Source organism: Trifolium pratense, linkage group LG4 (assembly GCF_020283565.1).
Source record: "Trifolium pratense cultivar HEN17-A07 linkage group LG4, ARS_RC_1.1, whole genome shotgun sequence".
In the NCBI taxonomy this organism is placed as follows: Eukaryota; Viridiplantae; Streptophyta; class Magnoliopsida; order Fabales; family Fabaceae; genus Trifolium; species Trifolium pratense.
Window position 1 is genome coordinate 12892604 of NC_060062.1, and position 27235 is coordinate 12919838.

Genomic DNA, 27235 nt, shown 5'->3' on the forward strand with positions numbered 1-27235 from the left:
TGTTTAAACTCATAATAATTGCATGTTTCATCCCTTAGAGAAGTACATCTCACTTTGCAAAGTCCTAAATCATTACTATTATCTTTATAAGAAAGGGAAATGTCTTAAAAAAAATCTATATATAAGAAAGGGAAAGTGTTTGATTAAAGATATATAAACCAAAAGCAAGGCCATATTTTCTTCCTTCCAAAACAATATTCACACAAAAAGCTTTGTCTTATAACTTACAAATTCTATTATTTCTTTCCCTTCATTTTCTTCATTCATGGAATCCTCAAATTGGATTCTCATCAAACATGTATTCATTTTCCTCTTTTTCTTCCTTAATCCTTCAATGTCCACAACTTTCTCTTCCACACCTAAGTCACCTTTGAACCTTGTTGTTTCACACACTAAAGCCATACACCAAAATTATACTGCATTATCAGATTTTAGATTGATAAATAGAAGAATTTTGACGGATTGTTCTAGTTCAAATCCTTATGTTAAAGTCAATATCAGCTCAAATTCTGGCTTGTCGGATGACGAATTTGTCACGGTTACGGTCACCGGAGTTTCGAAACCGAGAGATGGTGATTGGGTGGCTATGATTTCACCTTCAAATTCCAAGTAAGAATTAAGTTTAAAAAATATATATATAGTTAGTTAAAATTTAAAACCATTGCTAATGTTCATTAATATGAAATTATATATAGTATGAAACTATGTGAAAATGGAATTTATTTATTATTTTAATTTGATATATGCAGTGCTGAAACTTGTCTTTTGAATGGAATATATTATCTACAAACTGGTGATACTGCAAAACTTCCTCTGCTTTGCCATTACCCTGTCAAGGTATGTTCATGCACACACACACACACATTAATACATGCTTTGAAATTAAATATTTTTATATTTTATTCTTTATTGTTTAATATTCAGCCTATAATGTCATTCAAATATAATTCTCTCTCTTTTTTGTTTTTTTTTTTCTTACTGTTTATTGAAAAATGTCTTTCAGTTTCAAATTCCTTAACAAGATAAAATAAATGGGAAAATTAATATAAAAAAAAATGGGACAACGAGGTTTCATGATATTGATGGTGGCTAGCATGTCACATGAATGCCGTATATATATTACTATTATATATTAATGTATTAATTTGCTTTGTTTGGCAAATTATTAATTGGTCTGCAATCTATTTTCAACCACCTTATCTCCAATGTTAATTTTCACCACATCCTTTGAAATTTATTGATATACTTATATATTATAATTATAATAACTCCATGAAATTTGTCAAAAAAAAAAAATTCCATGAAAATAAATGGAAAGTCATTTCCATTTTGTATTGTCCTAAGTTTAAATTTCCATTAGCCCTTCATGTAACTCCTTAATAATTGGAAGAAAAAAAAAACTCCTTAATAATTGAAGGAAAAAAAACTCTAATAATTGAATTAGTGTATGCATTTATTTATGTATCCTTTAATTCATGTGTAAAATTAATTAAATTTGAGTGGTTAAAACTCTATTTTTTAGAAAAAAATAATTTTATTGATTTTTATTTTATGGATGATTGGCGTGATATCACACATCAAGTCATCATTCATCAACCAACATTTTTTTTTTTGAGGTAATTAAGTCATCAACCAACATGACAGTTGATATCTTCAATTTATGAAAGCAATAGTAATACAGTACTTTGTAGCATTAATGAGAACCATATGCCATGGCATTCTATATTTAATCCTAAAATTGAAGCATGGGATGGCTTTATCTCTTTATTTAAAGGTTGATCGTGCTAGCAACATTTATTAAGAAGAAAAATGCTCTTAACTAAAAAAAAACTACTAAATTAAATACTTAAATTATAAAAGAAAATATTGAAAAGTCAAACCACATATCAATACTATTACTAAATTGGCATTCGTAGTTCTGGATTTGGATCCACGATTTTTCACTTATTCAAGTAATCTTTTACTCCAAGATTATATAAATAGTTTAATACTACTAAACCACTATTAATAAAAATAAAAATTGATATTAAGCTAATTGGTGTCCATATGAAGATGAATTAAGATATCTTGTTTCTTTCTCATAAGTTTAGTTTGACTTGCCAATAAGCATCCTTCAACTCTATATATGTTCATACACACACACACACACTTGCTTTTCGTTCACAATGATAACATGCTACATGTCCATGTGAATTGTGGTTCCATTCAAAAAACAAAAGTGTACCTCTTTGTTTGAGTGTACCGACATATTGATCTTGATCTTCAATGTCAAATCAAAACATAAAAATAAGGTTTAATTAGTAAAATGGTCCCTTAAAGATATTTTTGGTTTCAGATTGGTCCCTTAAAGAAAAGAAGGTCCAAATAGGTCCCTTAAAGAAAAAAAAGTCCGAATAGGTCCCTTAAAGACATCTCTGTTAATCAGTTTGGTCCCTAAAAAGAGGTCTAAATAAGACAATGTAAACACAAAATATGAGAGAAAAATGCATTTGGGAACACCATGTGTACACAATCCTTCTATCAAACCCTCCCAAATAATATAATAATAATAGTAGTAATAATAATAATAATAATAATAATAATAATAATAATAATAATAGATAGATAGATAGATAGATAATAGATAATGGGGATAGATAATATGTGCATTAAATACGATTTATAAACAATAATTGAGAAATGATTGAATTTCCAAATTAGCCAAAGATTCTAAGTAAAATGATATCATCATGTATTAGAGAAATTGCAAAGGCCTTCATAGTTAGCCACATAGGAATTGGAGAAATATTAGAATGCCACATAAGACATGGATCAAGGAAATGGTGCCACATAGGAATAAGACCATGAGAGAGAAACTCCTAAATATATAAATAATAGATATTATATCATATAAAAAGAAAAGAGGCTCTTGCATATGGTTTAGAAACAAGATATCTTTTCATCCCAACACGTCAAAATCATACAAAAATGCATATTACATGTTCTCTTTTTTTTTTTTTTAAAAAAAAAACATTACATGTTCTCTTTTAATTCCTCATGAGTTGAGACGAATTGTGAGCACATTGAAGTTCTTTGAAATATAACTTCTTTGATAATTTTTTATCATATATAGTTTTTTTTAACTCTCCAATTTTTAAACAACAAAAGTCTAATAATCCAAAATTCAGCCATAAGTAAATATATATATATATATATAGAACTTACTAATATCTAATTTCAATATTCACACATCTTTGATATTTAGACAATGTAAACACAAATAATGGGATATAGCACCTGTCCTAATAGGGACATGGAGATCAAAACCAAAAAACATTGATGGCAAAAGATGTGCTCTATCTTGACGTAGTTGTCAAAGTTACGTCCACGCAATATTTTATCCATATTCAGATCAAAACTATGTTTCGTGGCATTCCTACAAGGTTTTATTTTTTGGGTGTGAAGCTCGAATAAAGGCATATTACTCCCTCGGTAACACTTTACAAACAAAAATGCATTTTTTAGGTCTAAAATGTGTATTTTTGTTTATAAAGTGTTACGAATATGAAGTGCATTTTTGTTTATAAAATGTTACGGAAGAAGTAGTTGTTTTAGTTTCAACATCGATAAAATTGTAAGATTTATTTTTAAAAAAAAAATCAAATTTTAAACTAATAGTTTGATGAAATTTTTAATTTTTAAATAAGTGGATCAATTCTGTAAAACGGTAAACATAGAAGACTAAAATTATTACTGTATGAAAAAAATAAAACTACCATTAAGAATATATATGTTTATTTATGAAATTTTGTATTTATCTTTATTTCATAAAGTTTGATAAGTTTTAACCCACTAGGTTTGGTCTAGTGGTGAGGGGTTTAGGTAGTACGTTATAGGTTTTGGGTTCGATCCTCAGCTCATTGTAACCAAAAAAAAAGTTTGATAAGTTTCACTTGTATAGTATATCTATAAAAAATTTAGTTGCAACTTTTTTATAATAACTGAATTTTATTAAACATTATAGTAAAAGCCTTATACATAAGTTTTCACAAACTTAGCCCAGTTGGTAAAAAGACATCGTATTTTATATGCAGGGGTCGTGGTTTGAACCCCGGACATCTCACTTATCCACTTAAGGGTGAAATTTATAGTCATCGGACTACTTGGCCAAATAAAATAAATAAAGCCTTACACATAAATTTAAAAAAAAAAATAAAAAAAAAAGAAATTCGGATAACCTTGTGAAGTAATGTATTTTAGAGGGAAATTCAAATTATTCTATATAAATCTCTCAAAGAAAGTGTTTATCACAAGATAACTAATTATGTGCCATGAAATTATAAGAGTTTACATGTTTATAATGTACTTCATCTTGAAATAATGCTGTTTAATTATATTCTGATTGATTAATAATAACTAAAATGTAGGCACAATACTTGAAAAACGATCCAGATTACTTGAGCTGCAAAAACAAAGAATGCAAGAAAGAGCAAAATGGGAAATGTAGTGTGACAACTTGTACTGGTTCATTAGAGTTTCATGTGATCAACATTAGAAGTGACATAGAATTTGTGTTATTTTCTGGTGGATTTCTTAATCCATGTCTTGTTGGAAGATCCACTCCTGTTGGTTTTACTAATCCTAAGAAGCCACTTTATGGACATCTCTCAAGCATAGATTCAACTTCCACATCAGTAAGTACCATAACTATAGTACTATGTTTCAAGTCTTCGATTGCTCGATTTATGATGTTTTCGAAACCAACCTAAATTGATAACTAATACTCCCTCCGGTCTCATAAATAAGCAAAAATTTATTTTTCAGGTTGATTGAACAACTAATGTATCTGATTAATATTATGGACAAGATATATCAGTAATTCAATGAACTTGAACAAATAATCTTTACTTATATATATGAGACCGGAGGGATTATTTATATTTATAATTTCATAGTAAAAAAATACCACATATACTGACAAAATGGGTGGTCGTCCACAATATGTTTTGATTTAAATTGTGGTTGCGGTTATACTACAAACTCTTACATTGCAGTAAAATGCAGAAAGATGCGGCCAATGTGGCCCGAATTGCAGTTGCACACCATAATTTAGAATTATTATTTTGAGCTCATTAAATGATTGGTGTTGTAGATGAGATTGACATGGGTTAGTGGAGACAAGGAACCTCAGCAAGTCCGATATGGAGATGGGAAAACAATTACTTCAGCAGTCACTACTTTTTCACAAGCTGATATGTGCAGTGAGTAATAGCTTCCATTTTCCATGCTCATAAGTATATGTTTCATTATATATGCTTCTATATATAGTTTACTTAATCAACTCATTGAAGTAGTGTATGTTAGAACCAAAATTAAACCTTAAATCGTAGAATCAATCATGCTAATCATTAGAAATAGTATAACAATATGCGGAAGCCTACCTAAATTTAAGATAACTAAATAATGTTGCGGTATGGCCTTCCAGATCAACACTCTACCAGGAGATATCTCCTGGTGGCGCAACTCTTAACGGGAGATATCTTCCGGTAGTGCAAATCTTACCAGAAGATATCTTCCGTTGGTGTGTTTTCTAGTGTGAGCAATTTGGGGGTGAAGAGTAACTATCCGAGGTCTATTGCTTAGGAGTTAGGAATGTTGATAGAATATCAATTATATTGGTTTTAAAATGGCTTAACTATGATGACAGGTTCAGCACTACCTAGTCCTGCTAAGGATTTTGGATGGCATGACCCTGGATACATCCATTCAGCACTTATGACAGGACTTAAGCCATCAACTGCCTACTCCTACAGATATGGAAGGTATGTTCGATCTTCCATTGCAGAGACGTCTAAAACATTTATATTGAGACCACAATTGCGGTTGCGGATTGCAATTTATAACCATAGACAAGCTATTTAAATGGCATGTTAGTAGTACTAGTACATTTGAAATGCAAATATAGGTATTTCTGCACAAAGTGTTGCAATAAATTGTTAATGTGGTCATGAAATAACTTTATTTTGTTCTAATGTCGGTCTAGTAACTCGGTTGATTGGAGTGAACAAATCAAATTTTCAACTCCGCCTGCTGGAGGATCAGATGAGCTCAAATTCATTTCATTTGGTGATATGGGCAAGACCCCTCTTGATGCTTCAGAAGAACACTATATTCAGGTAATTTGCTAATTCAAATGAAATAGCATTTAGAATTCAAATGCATGTTGAGATAAGACATTAGGACTGGACTAGTGGTGAACTATGAAGACCGACACAGACACCGGACGCACACAACATTAACACATTAAAAATTTAAGAAACGAAAATTAATTAAATGTGATCACATGTGTTGGTATCGTGTCAGTGTCTGACACCACGCATGTCGGACACTAAACACATCTTCAATCTGAAGTGTCAGTGCTATATATGATATATTGGTGAAATATTGACCAGCTCGATATTGTTTTTCAAACAGCCTGGAGCTCTATCAGTTATCAAAGCTATAGCTAATGAAGTGAGCACTAACAATGTAAACTCAGTATTTCACATTGGAGACATAAGCTATGCAACTGGTTTTCTAGCAGAATGGGATTTCTTCTTGCACCTTATTAATCCAGTAGCTTCAAGAGTTTCTTACATGACAGCAATTGGGAACCATGAGAGGTATTGCTTGCATCCAAAAAGTCATAACTATAAATTGTTCTCTAAGTTACTCATATGATAATTATTAAGCTTCTTTTTATTTATACTCAGGGATTATATAGATTCTGGTTCAGTTTATATTACTCCTGACTCGGGCGGTGAATGTGGAGTACCTTATGAAACATACTTTCCGATGCCAACTTCAGCAAAGGATAAGCCTTGGTACTCTATTGAACAAGCAAGTGTTCATTTCACAGTAATATCAACTGAGCATGACTGGTCAATAAATTCTGAGCAGGTAAAACAAAATCATAATTTTTGATTTCATATATTTCTAGTTTAATTAAATAATTGAGATATATGTCAATAATATAATTTTTGAATTGCAGTATGCATGGATGAAAAAGGACATGGCATCAGTTAATAGACAACATACTCCTTGGCTAATCTTCATGGGGTAAGTCAATTATGTACATTTTTAGATCATATGAATGTTTTAAAAATTGACCGGACATTAAACTGACGAGACTTCTGAATCATGGTTCAACTAATTAACTTAAACCGGGATAAAACTGCGACCGAACTGCAAAACATATCAAACTTTTGTAAAGGCAGGTTCATGGTTCAAACGGTCAAACTGTCTGGTTCGGTTTTTCAAATACTGTTCTCAACTCGATAACATCTATTAAACATAATTTATTCATGTGCAGACATAGACCAATGTACACTTCCAACAATGGATTTTCATCTAAAGATAAAAACTTTATCAATGCTGTGGAGCCTTTGTTGTTAGCGAATAAGGCAAGAACATCAAACTCTTGAGAAATCGGTTACATCAAGTTGCTTGTATAAGAAGCTAACTTGTATATTGTGAACATGTAACAGGTTGACTTGGTCCTTTTTGGCCATGTGCATAATTATGAGAGAACTTGTTCTGTTTATCAGAATAAATGCAAAGCCATGCCTATAAAAGATAAAAATGGTGTAGACATATATGATAACAAAAATTATAGTGCTCCTGTACATGCTGTCATCGGCATGGCCGGTTTCTCCTTAGACAAAGTCTCAAACAATGTAACTAATTTTCCTTTCATCTCACTCTTTTCTATAATTGTTTTTCTAAATAGCAGTTGTCGTCATAGTTGCAATTACGCTGCAAACTTTGATATTGCGGGAAAGTACACTAACGCGACAAAGACACCTCTAAAATTTTGTATTGCATTGGCAGGCTGATAGCTGGAGTCTTAAAAGAATTTCTGAGTTTGGTTATTTAAGAGCACATGCTACTAGGAATGATTTAAACTTAGAGGTTAGTATTTAATTGCTTATACTCTAAGGTTCATGATTTCATTATTTGATTGCAAACTACTTTATCTTAAATACATATTAACCATTATATATGTCATTGCAGTTTGTGACATCAGATACAAAAGAAGTTAAGGATAGTTTCCGCATTACAAAGTGAAAGCGCAATCAAAGATAAAGAGAGAAACAAACAAATACAGAATTTTAGAAGGTCTAATAAAGATCAAGACAGAAAAACAAATACAAACATATATATAATATTGAAATGCAAAGGAAATATCTAGAGACATTTGATTTGAAGATGAACAGCATTTTGGTTTATTCTTTGTACTATTTTGTTACAAAGAATTACCTATAGACAATATATTATTGTTACTGCTACCTTTATTTCTTATCAATATATCAGGATCAATATAAATTTATTGTTAGTGGTACCACATATCCTTCCGCTTCGTGCTCAAAAACATGTTTCTTTTCATGATAAACATTGTATTCGCCATTCTCCACAAGCTTCGTAGCATCCTCAGTTAGTTGGTCAAATACAATTTTAGTCTCAACAGACATTTTTGCCTTTTTATCACCTTTACCTTTTAACCTTCTCAAACATTGCAAGATTGTTTCCTCCGGTTCAAGAATGTTCGCAATGCGCCTCTTCATGATTCGCACATCTTTATAAGAAAGATCTTTGATCTCCTGTTCATCTTTTGTTATTGCAGAGCTTAATCCAGCAAATCTAGGATCAATCTCAACACTGTCAAGCCATGCATCCTTAATCTCATTATTATCTCTTACATATTCAACATAATGTTCGGATGCATCGAAATAACCTTCTTCCCTTTCTTTATCTAGGTTGAAAGGCTCAATGTGAATCCCATCTTCAACAAAATTCTTATTTTCCTTATATTTCACTTCAGCTGCTGATATATTATTTGAAATAATTTCATCTTCCTCACACAGAAGCTCAGCAATAATTTCATTCCTACGTTTCATCCGCTCTTTCGCAGCAAGAACTGGGTTCGACAAGTCATTCACATTCTCTTCAACAATTACTTTCTCAACAATTACATCTACTGGTTTCCCTTTCTTACCCTTTGGAAACCTCACCCTCTTAGCCGGTGAATATTTGGTAGAATTGTCATCGTCTTCTTGAAGGCGGCGTTTGCTGGTGGGACGAGATGATGATCCTCCTGACATTGAAAAGTGACTTCACCTTGAAAAAAGAACTTAATATTAAGCTATTACGCTGCAATTGAAGAGTGATTTTCACTTGAAAAAAGTAAATATCACTGTGACCAGCGATTGCTTGGTAAATTGACTTACTAGTTAGAGCGCGCTTGCACTTATTTATAGCTTTGTTTAGCCGACTATGTTTGTCAAATATCCGATGTGGGACTAAAAGGGCTATATGAGCTATAAATAAAACAAATTTCTAAATCATATCTTTTAAAAAATAAACTAATCTTAAAAATTTTAAACATAAATATAGATTTTAAATATTAATATCATCTTATTTTAAATATAAATCTAAATTATATTTAAATCTAAAATCTTCGAAAAGATATTTTCAAAAAGATATTTTAGGATATTATTGTTAACAATTGTCTATTAACATAATAAGAATGAAGATAATCATTAACGTTTTTGTTGTCAAACTTAAATTTATTTTAGTAAAACTATTTCTTTTCTTGTAAAACTTATTAAATCAATAAATTTGTTTTTTAGTAATTAAATCAATAAATTTGTTTTAGTAAAACTATTGTGCCCTGATATAGGCTACACTGTTCGGCAGAATCTCTTGACTTCTCAGGATTCGACTACTACGGATGGTGCGGATAATCTCATTTGGCACCCTCATGTCCCCTTGAAGGTTTTCATCTTCGTATAGCGTTTACTGCTTACTTGATGATGGATTAACCGCAGCTTTTATTTTCTACATCTTAACCTTCTTCTATCTCTGGTTCATTCTTGTGATATCATAATGTATCACCAAGACTTTAAATTTTTCCATTAACAAAAGCTCAAGACATTAAATTTTTAATTGATTAACAAACGCAAAACAGCATTTTCAAAGAGACTGGTTGATACAAAAGGACTTACAAAGATGTATTCAAGAACCAACAATATACACTACTCTATCATAATTGAATTTGAGTTGTTAAAATTACTGGAAGACATATCTGACAATTGTAACGATGGCCCTTTTGGAGAAAATAAGACAGGCTTTGGAGGATAAGACATTGAATGAAGTGGTCCTTGTAGCATTTCTATTACTTTACTCATTGGTGGTCTGTCCGATGGATTCGTTTGAATGCACCACAAACTCACCATAGTAATCTTTTTCACCATATCATTTTCTTCTTCTGAGATTGTCGAACGATTTAAATGAGTAGTACCTTGCTCAAGATCCTTATATATCCAATCTGGGAAGTACATGTCGGTCGTATGAGACCCTCCAGTGTCATAATTCTTTCTTCCTCCCGTCATTTCAAGAATTAACATGCCATAACTGTATACATCAGATTTAGAAGAAACTCCACCGAATGCTCGACTTAATACTTCTGGTGCTATGTAGCCTATAGTTCCTCTTGTCCCAAGCATGGACACAATACTCTCTTTCTTTTGACATATTTTAGCCAAACCAAAATCAGATATTTTTGGACAAAAATCTTCATCTAAAAGAATATTTTGAGGTTTGATATCAAGATGTAAAATTCTTGAAATACAACCTTGATGTAAGTACTCTAGTCCTCGAGCAATGCCAAGTACAATTTGGAACAATGTGTTCCAATCCAAATCACAAATAGCATTCGGAAATCCACTTCGATATATGAACTTATCTAATGATCCATTGGACATGAGTTCATATATCAATGCTCTTTTGTTCTTGTCATAACCAAAACCCAAAAGTGAGACAATGTTCACATGTGATGTTTTAGTTAGGCTTGCAACTTCATTTATAAATTCTTCTCCATTTCCCTTACACTTGCTTATCACTTTCACCGCAACATGACGACCATCAGGTAAACTGGCTTTGTACACAACACCATATCCTCCTTGACCCAATTTATCTCGAAATGAGTTGGTGAACCTTTTCACTTCTGCATAACTATACTGCTTCGGCACTGACAAATTATATCTTTTTATGAAATCCTCAATATCGTGATCAATAAATATTCTTGGTGTCTTGAAGATCCTTGTTTTTACTAAGCTTAGATATCGCTTACCTCTACAAATAATCACAATAAATAGTATAGCTCCTACACCAAACCAATGATGTTCCTGCATGTTTGCAAACAAGTGAAGACCAATTATAAGCAACATAAATCATCATGTCTAAATATAAAATCATTTTCTATTTCATTGAGCATACTTTTAGTTAAAATTAAATAGTGCATCAGATTAATTATAATAGTTTTGAAATTAAGTAAACTTATACATCCTCATAAACATAAAAATCACCAGACTCACCTAGAATCCAAGCCAGCAACGGAGAAGAAGCGGCTGTGTTTTTAAGCAACGGCACAGAAGCGGTTGTGTTTTTATACAGACTTCCAAGTTGAAGCAAAACATTACCGGTTGAAATGAATATCGTCATAGATGAGAATTGAGGAATCTCTCCAGATAGATTGTTGTTAGATACATCAAGAACCTGAAGATGCAGCAAAGTTGTCAAGCTCTGAGGTATTGAACCTGTCAAATTGTTATCACCCAAATACAAGTTCCTCAAATCAGTTAAATTTGCAAATGCAGGTGAAATGGTTCCCTCCAATTTCTGCTTGGCTAAGTTCACTGTAATAATGTTCCCGGCTGAACACACAATGAAACTCCAATCTTGACAAGGATTGTTCCCTTTCCAAGAATCTGCCAATTGAAGTGGATACCCGAAATCTTTGGCAACATGGAGCAAAGTAGTGACGCGTGGATCACAAGGTCCAGAAGTGTTTTGACAGAAGCTATTAATCGTCCCATCAAGATCGAATGATACACCTTTAGGCAAATCCCCGGTTAGTTTGTTATATGAAAGATTGAGGTCCTGCAAACTGACTAAAGAATTAAATATATCCGGCAAGGTACCTACAAGGTTAGTGCTTCCGAGGTCAAGTGAGAGGAGGTTGGAAGACTGTGACAACTCGGTGGGAAACATCCATGGAGCGAGGTTGATGTTGCTGGCCATGGAGAGTTTCTGGAGACTGGTTAGTCCTTGGAAGCAACCGTCAGGGATGGAGGAGAAGTTGTTCCCGCCAAGGGAAATTGTTTGAAGCATGGTGAGGTTGGCGAGTGAGGGTAATGGACCGGAGAGAGAATTGGATTGGAGAAACAGGGAGGTGAGTTTGGAAAGTGAGTTGAGATTCGAAGGAAGTGTACCATCGAGTGACTTATAAGCAAGGTCGATAGATGTTACACGGTTGGTTATGTCGCATTTTACACCATTCCAAGTGCAAAAGGAGCTGCTCGCTGACCAACCTAACAGGGTAGGACTTAGGGATTTTGATAGCTTTGACATGAAAGCACCATCGTCCGCAATGGACATCCGAAGAAGAGAGAAACATAGGAACAACACTCGTTTTACTTTAGATTTTGGGGGAGCCATTCAGATTTCTTGAGAAACACACCAGAGCAGAGTATTATTTATGGCTAAAGAAGGGAGGGAGAGCTTGAAAGGCAAAAGTCTACTACGCCGTAAACAATGGTTTTCACCGGTGATAACTTGTTAATTGGTGCAAAAACTTGGTCTGAATATCAATTTTAAAATATAGTTAAAGATGTTTTTAGACTTTTATGTGTATGATATGATTATATCCTAGACTTTTGTTTGAAAACTATTCAAAATTACAGTTGTCCAGCAACTTCAAAAAAATGGACAGATACAATAATTGAATGGTTTTTACTTTAGTTGACTAACAATTACAAAATAAGTTTAAAAGTTTGATTAAAATAAAATAGTTTGAACTACTCCCACAATAAACAAATCTCAAAAAATTAAAATGATATAAACAATTCAACTTGCCTACTACTTTCCTCCATCAATGCTTATATATATCTTTCAAATAATTCAAAGCAGTAACATCACACCACAATAGAATGATTCCACAATTCAACAACAAAATGATTCAAGACTTAAACAAATATAGCAATTTGAAGCTTGCATCGAAGGCATATATTCGATATGATGGAGCAAGTGTTTCGTTCCATTTTTTCTTGATTTTCCACCAAGTAATTTCTTGCAATGTTTACATTCAAACTTATCATCTTCATTAACTTTTAATCTTTATAAAATGTTCTCATGCATGCCTTACTCCTAAATCAGCTTGCACCAGTTTGTATCAAAGCATCTAGATTATCAGTCGTATCCATATTATCAGCTGTCTTGCCATTACGTGTTTGAACTGTTTGATTTGGTTGGTGGTGTGAGACCAGTAAGTGAAAGGCCGAAACTTCCATCCAGAGCAGAAACTAGTTGGTGTGCAAAATGAGTGGTTGAGAATTACCAACTGTTAGAATATAGAAAATATTATATTATTTGTTGAGAAAATATCTCTATGATTTGGTTTGTTTATTCTTAGCCCTATAATAAAGGGATTTAGTTTAGATTTAAGTTTATTCACTTGCTTATAAATACCAAGGTAGTCATACTATTTTATTTATGTAAATAGTAATGTAAATATTGTAATTAGGGTTATTGACAAGTATCAATAATATTCATTATTCCTTGTTATTTTCTCCTATTCTTTCACCTAATTTTCCCCAAATTTCAACACCAACATTTGCAATGTCTATTTTCTGTTGAGTTGTTCAAATGATATATACAAATTAAAGGGTGGAAATAGAGATACAAGTAAATAGAAACACAAGGAGAAAATGACAAACAGAAACGCCGAATATAAAAACTAAAACTGAGAAAGGTCGTGGTTAGAGGCCATGTAGTTCCAAAGGTCTTAACCTGTAATATAAAAGCTAACACTTAACCTTTTTTTTGTATTAACGCTTTGCTTCCCGGGGATCCAGTAATCCAGAGTTCAGTCGTGGTGAAACAGACAGCGGACACACGACAATGACATAATAAAAATTTAAGAAGAAATGAAAGTAATTTAATGTACCATTGAGTGACTTGTAAGCAAGGTCGATAGATGTTATGCAGTTTTTTAAGTCACATTTTAAACCATTCCAGTTGCAAAAGGAGTTGCGGCTGATCAACCTGACGGGGCAGGACTTTGGGATTTCGATAGCTTTCACATGAAAGCGCCATCATCCGCAAAATAACACAAGTCTCAAAATATATTCATCATAGACACAGTTTGGATTAGCTTATTTTTTTCTTATGCAAACATCTTATGCATTTCTTTTATGTATTATTATAAGTTTGTCAATCAGAAAAACTCTTTCCCCCCTCAATATCAGAATCCGTGCACCCGGCTAGTAACCTCATGTTGGTGGTTAATGTAAGCACCTCACAATGTTGGTCCTTTTTAATTAGTCAAGATACACTTTTTTTTCATTTGGTCCTTTTTAGTTTTTATAGTAAGAAACAACTCTTTTTTAAGATTAATTAAATAATTGATATTTAGTCTATATAATATAGGTGTTATCACTTGACCAAAAAAAAAATATATAGGTGTTATCTTGAATTTTTGACCGTATACATTTAATGCAAAATTGGTGCATTTTTGGAAGTGCATATTTAATAAAATAGATGAAAATAATATAAATTGAATGTATCCATAAAGATCCTAAATAAACACATTTATTAAATTAATAAAGAACATTATAAAAGGTAATTTATTTACCTAATGAACCTATTTAAGGTTTATATATAAATGTTTTATTAACAAATAGGCAAGGAAAACTATTTTTCTGTAAGTCTTGCTTTCGATTCGTGTGGGCTTCGAATGCTGACATTCGAGAGAATGATGTTTTTATGGACTTACGTTATTTTCATTTGAGCATGAAGTTTCAGCTAAAGCAGCAGTTAGATTCGAATGACAGTTTGGTTCGGAAGGCAGTTACTCGTCCAAAGCTGAAAAGAGATTGTGGAATTTTGCGCTTTGTATAGCTTGTGAAGCACGTTTGTAGGCAGTTGCTTATCTCTATGTCTATAAATACGAGTTTCTTTAGTTGGAATAGGGGTCACAATTCAGATACAAAAAATTCACAAAACCTAAAGTATCCATGCTTTCGAGAGAAAAGAGTGCAGTGAAGAAAATGTATGAATTTGTGAACCATTTCTTTGCATTGTAAAACTTTTACATTTCAATGCAATTTTAATCTTTTTATTGCAATTTATCTTTTGAAGTCTTTAAACGGTTCCCTCATTTGAGCGAATCTCTTGTTCAGTCTACGGTTTCTTTACAATCTATTCATTCAAAACCTTCTTCAATTTGTTTAGTTACATCTTTTTCCTGCATTTAACCTTGTCAAATGCAATAAATGTTTATTTCAATGATGAACATTCAATCTTTTTCTAATCAATGCACAAAACATGTCCTAGGATTTACTGTTGGTCCTGCAAGTAATTAATTTAAACTAGCGGTTGTTTATCAAAAATCAACGTAAACAATAGGTTAAATAGATCAATATTTGAAAAATATATAAAAAAAATAAAAAAAAATTCAACAGAAAAGACATGAGGTAGTGCTTCCAAAATATAAGTCGTTTTAATCATATTACACAAATTAAGAAACGTCATTAACGTTGTATCGAAAAGAAATATTATGAATTAGTTTACAAAATTGTCATTCATTAATGGTATGGAAAAAATAAATTGAAGAATTGAAAGAAGAGAAATAAATAGTTAAGAGTATAATAGGGAAAAAAGCATTAAATACTTCATTAATAATGCAAAGTGACTTATAATTTAATACAATTTCTTTTTAAAGTGACATACATTTTGCAACGTAGAGAAGTATAATATTGGACGGTGACTACTTATAAGTGGCCAATTTTCATTAGTGTCACTTCATAAGAGACATGTGGGTTATTATGTTCAGTAAAAAAAAACGTGCTTATACATTGAAATCAAATATGAGCCTTTCATCAGGAAGGAATAAAAGGATTCAACGGCTTTAAAATATGAGCCTTTCACATTCAGGTAAATGATTCAGGAGCTTTTAACTAATTTGACCAGTATTGCACGAGCCAAATTGAATTCTGTTTAGGACTATCGTTCAGGAGAATCCGGGTTTAAATTTTACGCTCTGTTTGGTAAAAAATAGTGAATAGCTGATAAGCTAGCTTATAGCGGATGAATTTACATCGGTTAACTTATAAGCTAGCTTTTAGCTTATACCGAATAAGCTAGCGGATTGATTTTATAGTGTTTGGTAAAATTAGCGGTTGAACTTATAGTATAAAATGACATAAAAATGTTTGTTTAGTTAATATTTAATTTTTTTTCAAGTAAGAAGATAGGGGTAAAATTGGAAGAAATATAATAAGTTATCATAAGCTACTTAAAATAGCGTTTGAAATATAAGCTATAAGCTAGTAAAATAAGATATAAACTCATTTTTAAAAATTGTTACCAAACAGAGCTTTTAGCTTATAAACTAAAAGCTATAAGCTCGCTTATTGGCCTTTCCAAACAGAGCCAGTAGAAATAATTTTTAGTCAGACTTTCCTAACCACGTGGCCAAACTTTAGATTACTGAAACTTTCTTCCTCCGAGAATTAGAAAGCTAGCTAATGCAAAAAAAGAAAAAAAAAAAAAAACAATTTATGTGAAAGAAATAAGATTTGTCATATTTTTTAAATTTTCTCTTCTTACAAAGCTATCCTTATAAAACTAACTCAATATACTGACTAATAATTATATTTTGTAACCCACTTGAGTTGATATGGTGTTGTTGACTAATTAATCTTTGTTTCCGAAAACTTCAATATAAAAACAATAGATGAAATAGAAGGAAAAAATACACAAATAAAAGATGGAAACTTTTTTTGGTACAAAAAAGATGTAAACTTTAAGTAGCAAAAAAACTAGAAAAAAAAAATTGGAGAAGAAGAAAGAAAAGAAAATAACTGACACTGAAAAGAGGTATTTGGAAGTTAAAAGAAAATCATGATTGTACCTTCTAAAAGATTGATACAAATACCAAAAGTTAAAATATGTTTATGCTTCAAAACATAAAGGATCGAAGAATTGAAGAAGAAGGAGAAGAAGAAAGAAAAGAAAATAACGGGAAGTTAAAATAGGAGTAACCATCAGATAACGAGAAGTTTTTTACTACTAACTTTTGAATAAAGACACAAAATAACACTGAATTGAATGATGTGTTAAAAAATGAAAAATGGACAAATTGAGGATTTCATATGTATCTTAGTAGATAGAAAACTTAAAATGACAATCTTTTTGCACAATTATTATTATTATTATTTATTTATTTGTCAGATAGTTAGTGGATAGAAATTTCACGGTGGACAAGTGGGATATCCGAAGCTTGAATCTGAGCCCCTATATATAATATATGTGTGTGTGACACATGTTATAGAACGGAAAGAGTATTATGAGCACGAATAGTGCTTGATTATGTGTGTCTCAATGTCGACATGCATCAGTCCAATACCGATAATTATAATTACATTAAATTATGTTATTTTTCAAATTATTATCAATATCAACATAATAGTATATGTATCAGTGTTCGTGCTTCATAAGACATTTATCTTTTGACTGTCTCCCTTTAAAATAATGATAATGCAATTTCCTTTCTTGTGGTCTATATATCTTCTACGAGTACAAGTGTTTTTGTTGGGCCTCCTTGAATAAGAAACATATATCAGCAGCTCCAATATCCAAAACCATATTCATTATAGTGGGCTCCTTTGCTTCTTCTCTACAATATTCTCTACCTATATTTGTCTAATCACCTACTTTACACAATAATAAACATACACATATTCTAATGGAACAACCAAATATCAACAATGGTAGTGGTTGTTTTGACTATGAAAAGATTATTACTTGGTTTGAAGATGTATCTAAGAACACATCCTCTGTTCAAACACAGGTATTAAGCAATATTCTCAAACAAAATCATGGTGTGGAATATCTCAAAAAATGGTTAGGGGCTTACAATGTTTTGGAAATGGAACCATGTGCATTGGAATCCCTTTTCACTTCTTTGGTTCCTATTGCTTCTCATGCTGATTTTGAACCATTTATTCAAAGGATTTCTGATGGGGATTCTACTCCTTTACTCACTCAACAACCTATAACCACTCTTTCCTTAAGGTTGGTTACCTTTTATATATGTGCAATTTTATTCTTCCTTTAACTTTTCTTTTACACTTTTTGGAAATTTTTTAATATTTGTTGTAGTACTGAATATTCTTTGCACATATTTGGATTGACAGTCTGTTTGACAAAATTAAGATGCGCGTCATCATAACTTTGTCAAATAATGTCCTAAGGTCGGATATTAAGTTTTCAAAAAAAAAAACTTTGTCAAATAATATATTTTAGAGATTCACAGAAATAAAGATCGTAATTTCATACCTGGTGGTTTTCGCCTATGTTGTGCTTATGGGTCATTTCTGTTTAAGGATTTGGCTCATCTTGTATGACAGTTTGTATTTTATTGGCACTTCTTGCGCTTCTTTATTAAGATATTTTGGCTCTTTCAATAAAATGATAGTAATTTCATTAAACTCATTTTTAATTCAAACACTAGCACAAATTATTAGATAAAAACTTCATAATTTTGGCTCTTGTTTGGAATCCAGATTCAGTGTAGTCACTAACTACATAAATACATGTTGTCGGTGATTGTATGAAATCAGTGTTCATTTTATTCTTTCAAGATTTATTGTTTATAATTTTATATAAAAATGTATATATATGTATATGCTTATTGCTATCATGGAAGTGATATTTTCATGAGTAGTTTTGAGTATATTTGTTGAAAGATGTTTAGTTTACGTCTTTTTCTTAATTGTTGTTTGGTGAAACAACACTGTCGAGCAATATGAAAATATCTCATTCCACATTAATTGGATTAAATTTAATTTGAACATTTTTGTGGTGGTGGTTTTTCAGTTCTGGAACCACTGAAGGAAGGCAGAAATTCGTACCCTTTACCAGACATAGTGCTCAAACCACGCTTCAAATATTCACTTTATCAGCTGCCTATAGATCAAGGTAAGCCATTTAATAAGTATCTAAGTCACCGAAATTTCGGCGAATCGGTTCATCTACTGTGATACCAAATATGCACTAAATCTTAGAAAATTATATCTTTTTATGTAAAAAATAGTTCTTAATTTTTTCGCCTACAATATTTTGGAGGAAATGGGATCCTCGGATAATTTTTTTCACCTAAAATTGTTGTTAATTTTTCCCCTATAAATAAAATCTGATCATAAATTATTTTATCATGAAAGATTAAATTTCAATATTAATCGAGTTTATTATTTTATATAGTCGTACTTTATCATGAAATATTTTGGTTTTAATTAGACTATCGGATAAACATGACAATATAACTCATACATGTGGGTATCCGCCCGACCCGCTTTGACTTTGACAGATAAAATTTGAATTGACTAGGTTTAGGGTTGAAATTGGGTTTTTTTCTATTTTAAATGACGGGGTTGAGGCGGGTAATGGTTGATACCCACCCAAAATCCGTCTCCGTAATCGCCCATGCCTTATGTCACACAATTTTTTGTTAACAAGTTGTTCATTATCTTAAGTTTGTCAGGTGTTTGTATTGTGTTTCGTCTAATACTTACTTTTTTACGGATCAAACGAACTTTCATAGAGTTTATTATCTACTTCTTTGGGCAAAATTAACATAAACTTCTAAAAATAAAATAGAAAATATTTTCACAATGCATTTTATCTTATTGAATCAACCAATAGATTATTTATAAATATAGAACAAATTAAAATAACTATTAAATTACAGGGTTTACCCCATAAGGGAAGGAGGAAGGGTTCTTGAATTCATATATGGAAGCAATTGTTTCAAAACAAAAGGAAATTTAACAGTAGGAACAGCCACAACACATTGTTATGCAAGTGAAGAATTCAAAACCAAACATCACAAAACTAAATCATTTAGTTGTAGCCCTCAAGAAGTGATTTTCAATGGAGACTATAAACAATCAACTTATTGCCATCTCCTTCTAGGCCTCTTCTATTCTCAACAAGTAGAATCTATCACCTCAGCTTTTGTCTACACCATGGTACAAGCATTCACTACATTTGAAGAAAATTGGAGAGAAATTATTAATGACATTAAAAATGGTACTCTAAGTTCAAGAATTAAGTCACCAAAATTAAGAGAAGCTATTTTGGACATAATTAATTCAAAAAGTGGTCCAAACATAAAGTTGGCTTCAAAATTAGAAGATTATTGTGAGGAGTTAGAAAAAGTTGATTGGTTTGGTTTGATACCAAAGATATGGCCAAATGTGAAGTACTTGTATTCAATAATGACAGGTTCAATGCAACCATATTTGAAAAAACTTAGACATTATGCAAATGGGTTGCCTTTAATAAGTGCTGATTATGGATCAACTGAAAGCTGGATTGGAGTTAATGTTGATCCTTGTTTGGATCCAGAAGAAGTAACTTTTGCTGTTGTGCCAACTTTCTCTTATTTTGAGTTCATACCTCTTCATAGAAATAAACAAGATTGCAGTGATTTTGTTGAAGATAAGCCAATTCCATTGTCAAAGGTTATTGTTGGACAACAATATGAAATTGTTCTCACAACTTTTACAGGTATTAATTCATTTTCCTTTCATACATCTAGTAATTTATTCTCATTTTTTTCTAGTCAAGTAAATTATTCTTTTTTATTATTATTATTATTATTTGTCAAGTAGCCTAGTGCTAAAATTTCACTAGAAAAATTTTAGCTTAGTTGACAAATTTTAGCATTAGAGTAATAAGTAAAAGTATCAGAGTTCGAATTTCGATCCATATTACATGCAATGTCTCTGTCAACTAAACTAAACTATACTAACAGAGACATTATTATTTTTTTTTATAATGTGTGAAATGAACAAAAGTTACACTCATTATAAAATAGGCAAACATAAAGTCAAACATAGCATCCCACTAATCTATTATTACACATCAAATATTTGACGAACATTAAAAATATATACTAACTATTATTACAGGACCTCGAAATTTTGAAGTCCAGTGACATCGCACACCCGACACATGGGTGTGGGTCGGGCCTGTGGACTAACGGGCCTGGATTATGTGAATTCGAAAAATAATGCAGTCAATAAATTTTAGACCATTTGATCAAGATCGGATGGTTCATTTGTTATATCAGAATTTTATATTAAAAAAACATAAAAATCTATCTTAAAATTTAAATCATCTAATCTTGATCAGACGGTTCTGAATCGCTGAATACATCTGATATCCAATTCCCATACTAAAACCATCCATATGCATGACAAGTTGTGAATTGGGTTCCAATGTTGTTAAATGTTGATGCAGTCATATAATTGGCAAACTTTCAAAATCATCCGATCAAGATTGAATAGTCCAAAATATTAAATTGTCTTATTTTTTAATGGATGGTTCCAGAGAGAGAGCTGGCTGGACCTCACCAACAACAACATTTAATCCATTTCCATGACCATGAGTTGCACCTCTTGTAGTTATTGATAATTTGAAAACCCTATTGGATCCTTTGGTCTGATGATGTACATTGTACATAGTAATAATGCAATAACACCCTTATCTTAGACTTAGTGTATAACGTGGGTTCAAGAAAGTAACAGGTAGTATGTGATATGTCAAATTCAAGCTAGCTACAATACAACCCTAGCTTTTCAAGATTTGGGACCTAGCTATTTATTTATTTATAAATGCACTATGCCAAAAATTAAATATATCCACAATTTTTTTATTATTAATGTGAGGTTCATTTGATATTATTTAGTTTTGTCAAAAAAAATGGCACATTCGTCATAATTGCCAAACATTATATATATGGTCCAGATTTTAATAGCAAACAACTTTATTTAAATTTTACAACTATATAGTTTAGAACTCAATTCGAATGCTAACTAATATATAAATTTTGTATAAAATTGATTCATCTTTCAACCAAACTTTAAATTATGTTGTCCTCTTCTCTTTAAAACCAAAGAAGTAAGAACAAAAGAGTAACTTTAAATACATATATCATCCCGTAAAAATAAAAAAACATATATCATGCGAACATATAATATACATTTTCTTAAAAGAATACCGTATAGTATCTTGATATCATATTAATAATAATTTTTAAAATTTAAAGTATTTTTATGTTAAAAAAATTTAATATTTAATTTTATTTCATCCTTCTTTTTTTTAACACATTTCCTCCTTCTTATGATACCATCTTTTGTTATTAAAAAATAAAAAAAAATTATTTCCTCCATATAAAATAATTAACTTTTGTTATTTAAAAAAAAAATATTTCTTTTTTATTTTTCTTTTCATATCAATTGATGGCGGTATGCTTGATTCTTTTTTTTTAATGAACAGTTCTTTTAATCACTCTAGTACTGTATGTTTTTTAGTTTCATCCAAAATTTTATATTGTACTTAACAAATGGTGGAAGATGTAAACCTGTTTGGAGTTGATTTAGTGGTGTTGGTTTGGGTCCTTGCAAATCTTATATATTAGTTGAATTTATTTATAAAAATATTATATTTCCTTTAAATTCTCTGAATATATGAATGAAACAGTAAAAACTAGAAAGCAATTGTTTGTCTACCCATTGTTTTTCTATGGGCAAAAAGGACAGAGCAATCTACCCACCAACCCATTACTACTCACTACTCAGCATGTGAAATAACCATAGATAGCCCACATTTTACATGAGACAGTGGACCCAGTTCCAGTATGCCATTTTTTGAACAAGTAGTGCCACTAGGTTTTGATTCTCATTATTCCCTCCATTTTGTAATAGATATTTTATTTAAATTTTGAACACTTTTTTTTTACTCAAAAATTTTGCACACTTTTTAAAATTATGATTAGTTGTATTTATTTCATTGATGAAATGAGTTTCACTTATATAAATATAAATGAACCATTAGTCCAAAAAATATATATATTGACGTATTTATTTTTTTTTGTTTACAATGAGCTGGGAATCGAACCCAGAACCTATATTCTAAAGAGACATAATTCAAATTATTTAAAATTGACGATATGTACGGAGTATTGTTAGGTAAAGATTTATGATTTTGTTCACATTAATTATTGTTAAATATATATATATATCTCGATCCCCAAGACCTATATTTTAAAGAGACAAATAATTCAAGTTATTTAAAATTGACGATATATACGGAGTATTGTTAGGTAAACATTTCTGATTTTGTTCACATATATATATATATTTGCTCCCTCTTTTCACCAAAAGATACTACCAACATATTTTGTGATAAAAACTTGAAATTATGTTTTTGACACCTAAAATCATATGAATTATTTCTACCAATATAGATGAGTTCTAACCGAAGAAGTTAAACTTTCACCTGAGACTAATGTTCATATTTTGTGACCAATATTGTTTAAAATATTTGCAGTTTAAATGAATACTCGTACTTATACTCATATTTGCGTGAGTAACAATCTTTGTGCACGTATATGTATCTCTGAGTACTTAAGTACCTATGCATGTGCCTGTTACCAACATTTTTATCAAGAATAAATCGTACAATTAGAAAATATTATATCATTTTAATAGAATTAAAAAATATATATTTTTGGTACAAAAAAATAATATTTTTTAATGTTGACTTGTGAAAATTGTGAACGGAATTAATAGTAACATGCCAAAGATCATAAATTTATTAAAATTGTATAATAGTTTAATAATGTTAGATTTTTAAAAATTGACATGCATATATTTTTCTACAATAATATAAATTACTGTAAAAATATATATTATGCGGGTATGATGTCGGGTGGGTACTAACTACTAAGGTGTGTACCCACATCCTTTCATTGTTGTAAGTAATTACTCATACTCGATCGCATATGTATCTATAATTTAGATTTATATCATATCCGTTGTGGATATTTTTTGTGGGTACCTCCTAGGTATCCAATTACTATCCATAGGAATATGTGTATTAAAACAAAATAAAAATATCCTTAAAAAAAACAAAAATAAATATCTCTATCCTTTTCAAACATACCTAGTGGGAATTATTTTGGCATTTTTGGTGTAGTCATTTCAAAATTTCCGACAAACTTATTCTAGTATCATATACTACACAAAAATAAATATCTCTATCGTTTTCAAACTTATCTATCAGGAATTATTTTGGCGTGTTATGTATAGTCTTTTCAAAATTTCCAACAAACTTATTCTAGTATCATCTACTACACACATAGTCTACGGTAAGACTTTGTTTAATATGCACAAATGAGAAAACTCTTTTATTATGCACAAATTTATTTTTACTATTAGATTAATAAATTTTATCATTAGATCAATATGTCACATTACATCTTATTTAATCCAATGATAAAACCAACCTATTGATTCAATAAAATAAATAAATTTGTGCAAGATAAAAGACTTGTCTCATATATGCATAGTAGCCGGACAAAATAGTAGCCGTTTTGGAGTATTCATTATATTTCAAATTTACAGGGTTGTACAGATGCAGGCTAGGAGATGTGGTAGAAGTGGCAGGATTTCACAATGGGACCCCAAAATTGAACTTCATATGCAGAAGAAAATTAATCCTAACAGTAAACATAGACAAAAATACAGAGAAGGACCTACAATTAGTGGTAGAGAGAGGGTCACACATTCTAAATAAAGCCAAAGCTGAAATTGTTGATTTCACTAGTTATGCTGATGTAACAAACCAACCTGGTCACTATGTTATTTACTGGGAAATTAAAGGTGAAGTTGAGGACAATGTACTTGATGCTTGTTGTAGAGAAATGGACCTATCTTTTGCTGATCATGGATATGTTGTTTCAAGAAAAACCAATTCAATTGGGCCACTTGAACTTTGCATTTTGGAAAGTGGAGCTTTTAAGAAGATTTTGGATAATTTCATTGCCAATGGAGTTGCTTTGAACCAATTTAAGACTCCTAGGTGCACTAACAATCATGTCTTGCTCAAAATTCTTGACAATTGTACCACTAAAAGGTTTCTAAGCACAGCTTATAGTTTAGATTAACATTAGTATTGGAGGTTGTATTAGCCAAGTTTACGGTGTATAAGTAAGACAAGTTTTTTATCATTTACATGTTTGTTTTTTTAACTATTGGATTAAATAAGATATGATCTGACGTATTGATCTAATAGTGAAAACAAATTTGTACATGATAAAAGATTTATTTTATTTGTGCATATTAAAAAAATTTACTTTGATTGAATTATGAGGAAATACTATTGCTAAACTAGAATAGAATTCTTCTTGTCATGTCACATCCTTGTGATGTTTGTGGTCAATGTACTAGTAGTCTTATAAAGTTATAGCCATTAAGAACTTTGTAAAAGTTTTATTTTGTTTTTCATTTTCAATTTTCTAATAATATGAGGTGCATGTCGTTGAATATGTAGTTGTGTTGTTGGAGTTTGTTTGAAATCTCATATTATTTAGGTTATCAAATTGTTAAGTGTATAAATATGCGAGGACAACCTCATTCTATGAGCTAACTTTTGGGGATAAAATCCAAACATATTTAACATATTTAAAATCCAAAAATGCCTTGATAATATGATTGGGGACTCGGGATCCAGACACAACAGTACAACCTTAATTTCTCTTTATTAAGTTCTCATCTATGGGCATACTATCATGGATGCATCTCCATAAGACAAGAAATTTAAGGTGGGATGAAATTACACCAAATCAATGCAACCCAAGGGATATGATTGGGGTATGGATGCATAAACTGATAAACTTGCTTAGTAAATAAGTAACCATCCTTGGAGCCTTGCCAGATCAGCTGATCCTCAAAGTGTTTCTTAAGAAGGATAACAGTTTTTTATTTTATCCCACCATATAGTATGATCTTTATAAGCCCAAACCACTTGTAACATAATGAGCACAAACTTACTCCAAACTACAATACAAATATTTTTGTTGACCACATCACCACTCCAAACAATTTTTTTTATACAAGAATCCAACTTTTCTTCAAACTCCTTGGCAACATGTAAACATGAAACGAGTATATTAGCATACATTGGATAATAGATAATAGGGAACCCTTTCAAGTAGCATATTTAATTTTGATCTTGTCCACATTGGGTTGGAAATGAATAGCCTTAGGCTTACCAAAAATAATAGAGAATCCTATATAAGTGAATGGAATTCTTCCTGCATTGAAATCCAAAATAGCATAAATAGTGGCCAATCTAGCATTGTGGATAGAACTGGCATAAAAATTGATCTTAGACCTGTTGATCAACTAACCAAATGAAGTAGTACCATATCTGTGAAAGAATTTTCACACTGCTTCACAATGATGATATAGGGCACAACTCACCACTAGCTAAGGAATTGGATATGCCACCTACTTAGGATCTCCTTAGCTATGTAAAATACAAAGGTGATAGGGGATCACCAAGCCTAACTCCCCTAGGCTAGCACACTTAAAATATTCCACAGATTTACCATTGACGATGAGCATAGAAAGTTTAGTTGAGTGCTAATTTCTTCAATCCAACCATAAAAACATCACTTAACCCAAATTATTGGAGCACAGTCATGAGAAAATTCCAATCTAGAGTACCAAATGCCTTCTTCATTTTAATATTTAAGGTAACACATCTCTACAAACATCAAGGGAAAGTGTTGTCGAATAATATAGGTAAAGACTGACAATTTGAATTGTCATGATATATACCGCCGCTTGCGACGGTTGGCCAACCGTTGTGGTATACAACGTCATAACAGTCAATTTTCGGGCAAATCGCAAGCATAACCTTCGATTTTGCATTATATTTGTCCATGATTTAATGTAATAATATATAAGAATGGAGTTGTTGCATTTAATATGCCTATTCAATCACAAAGAGACATACTAAAATTGTTCGCAATAATGTTATTTGTTCCGGATTGGCCAAAGGCCCAATAATCCAATGCCCAAGTGAACCTAAATCCATTGACCCCTCAACACTTTACTAAGGCGTATCGTCCACAATAGAACTTCAAACATAGCGTATAAATGGCCTCTCTGCAGATCCAACATACGATACATCATTAGTAGCCGATAAATGACCCCCTCACAAGATATTTGTGACTCATTCCACTCACATGAAAGAACCCGCAAAACAGTTATGTCTGTCATTCCCTATATATGCATGCATG

General features: G+C 31.2%; 4 protein-coding genes across 4 annotated transcripts; 2 read left to right on the forward strand and 2 right to left on the reverse strand.

Annotated features, from left to right (window-relative positions):
• The first annotated feature begins 44 nt into the window (after window positions 1-44).
• Window positions 45-8343, forward strand: LOC123921080 (probable inactive purple acid phosphatase 27). The gene is made up of 13 exons (XM_045973476.1): window positions 45-609; window positions 750-837; window positions 4407-4673; window positions 5132-5240; window positions 5687-5801; window positions 6023-6155; window positions 6454-6641; window positions 6732-6918; window positions 7010-7077; window positions 7331-7421; window positions 7506-7694; window positions 7849-7929; window positions 8032-8343. The coding sequence occupies exons 1-13, from the start codon at window positions 266-268 to the stop codon at window positions 8083-8085; spliced, it is 1914 nt and encodes a 637-aa protein (XP_045829432.1). The 5' UTR covers window positions 45-265; the 3' UTR covers window positions 8086-8343.
• Window positions 8334-9212, reverse strand: LOC123921081 (CD2 antigen cytoplasmic tail-binding protein 2-like). Its single transcript, XM_045973477.1, has one exon. It carries the CDS (start codon window positions 9117-9119, stop codon window positions 8334-8336), a length of 786 nt encoding a protein of 261 aa, XP_045829433.1. The 5' UTR covers window positions 9120-9212.
• A 740-nt stretch (window positions 9213-9952) lies between these two features.
• Window positions 9953-13412, reverse strand: LOC123922127 (protein NSP-INTERACTING KINASE 3-like). The gene is made up of 2 exons (XM_045974873.1): window positions 11362-13412; window positions 9953-11204 (listed from the first exon to the last, which is right to left on the reverse strand). The coding sequence occupies exons 1-2, from the start codon at window positions 12514-12516 to the stop codon at window positions 10053-10055; spliced, it is 2307 nt and encodes a 768-aa protein (XP_045830829.1). The 5' UTR covers window positions 12517-13412; the 3' UTR covers window positions 9953-10052.
• A 4172-nt stretch (window positions 13413-17584) lies between these two features.
• On the forward strand, window positions 17585-25474 carry LOC123921418 (indole-3-acetic acid-amido synthetase GH3.10). The gene is made up of 4 exons (XM_045973956.1): window positions 17585-18153; window positions 18958-19059; window positions 19829-20649; window positions 24552-25474. Exons 1-4 carry the CDS (start codon window positions 17825-17827, stop codon window positions 25091-25093), a joined length of 1794 nt encoding a protein of 597 aa, XP_045829912.1. The 5' UTR covers window positions 17585-17824; the 3' UTR covers window positions 25094-25474.
• The last annotated feature ends 1761 nt before the right edge of the window (window positions 25475-27235 follow it).

What these genes read in the sequence shown, in the direction of transcription:
- LOC123921080 (XM_045973476.1), top strand. Translation starts at nt 266, where the DNA reads ATGGAATCCTCAAATTGGATTCTCATCAAACATGTATTCATTTTCCTC. An exon ending in TACTCCTACAGATATGGAAG is followed by an intron (nt 5,802 to 6,022) that starts GTATGTTCGATC and finishes ATGTCGGTCTAG; the next exon opens with TAACTCGGTTGATTGGAGTG. An exon ending in GGTCAATAAATTCTGAGCAG is followed by an intron (nt 6,919 to 7,009) that starts GTAAAACAAAAT and finishes TTTGAATTGCAG; the next exon opens with TATGCATGGATGAAAAAGGA.
- LOC123921081 (XM_045973477.1), bottom strand. Translation starts at nt 9,119, where the DNA reads ATGTCAGGAGGATCATCATCTCGTCCCACCAGCAAACGCCGCCTTCAA.
- LOC123922127 (XM_045974873.1), bottom strand. Translation starts at nt 12,516, where the DNA reads ATGGCTCCCCCAAAATCTAAAGTAAAACGAGTGTTGTTCCTATGTTTC. An exon ending in ATTTTTATGTTTATGAGGAT is followed by an intron (nt 11,205 to 11,361) that starts GTATAAGTTTAC and finishes GCAAACATGCAG; the next exon opens with GAACATCATTGGTTTGGTGT.
- LOC123921418 (XM_045973956.1), top strand. Translation starts at nt 17,825, where the DNA reads ATGGAACAACCAAATATCAACAATGGTAGTGGTTGTTTTGACTATGAA. An exon ending in ATAACCACTCTTTCCTTAAG is followed by an intron (nt 18,154 to 18,957) that starts GTTGGTTACCTT and finishes GTGGTTTTTCAG; the next exon opens with TTCTGGAACCACTGAAGGAA. An exon ending in TCAGCTGCCTATAGATCAAG is followed by an intron (nt 19,060 to 19,828) that starts GTAAGCCATTTA and finishes ATTAAATTACAG; the next exon opens with GGTTTACCCCATAAGGGAAG.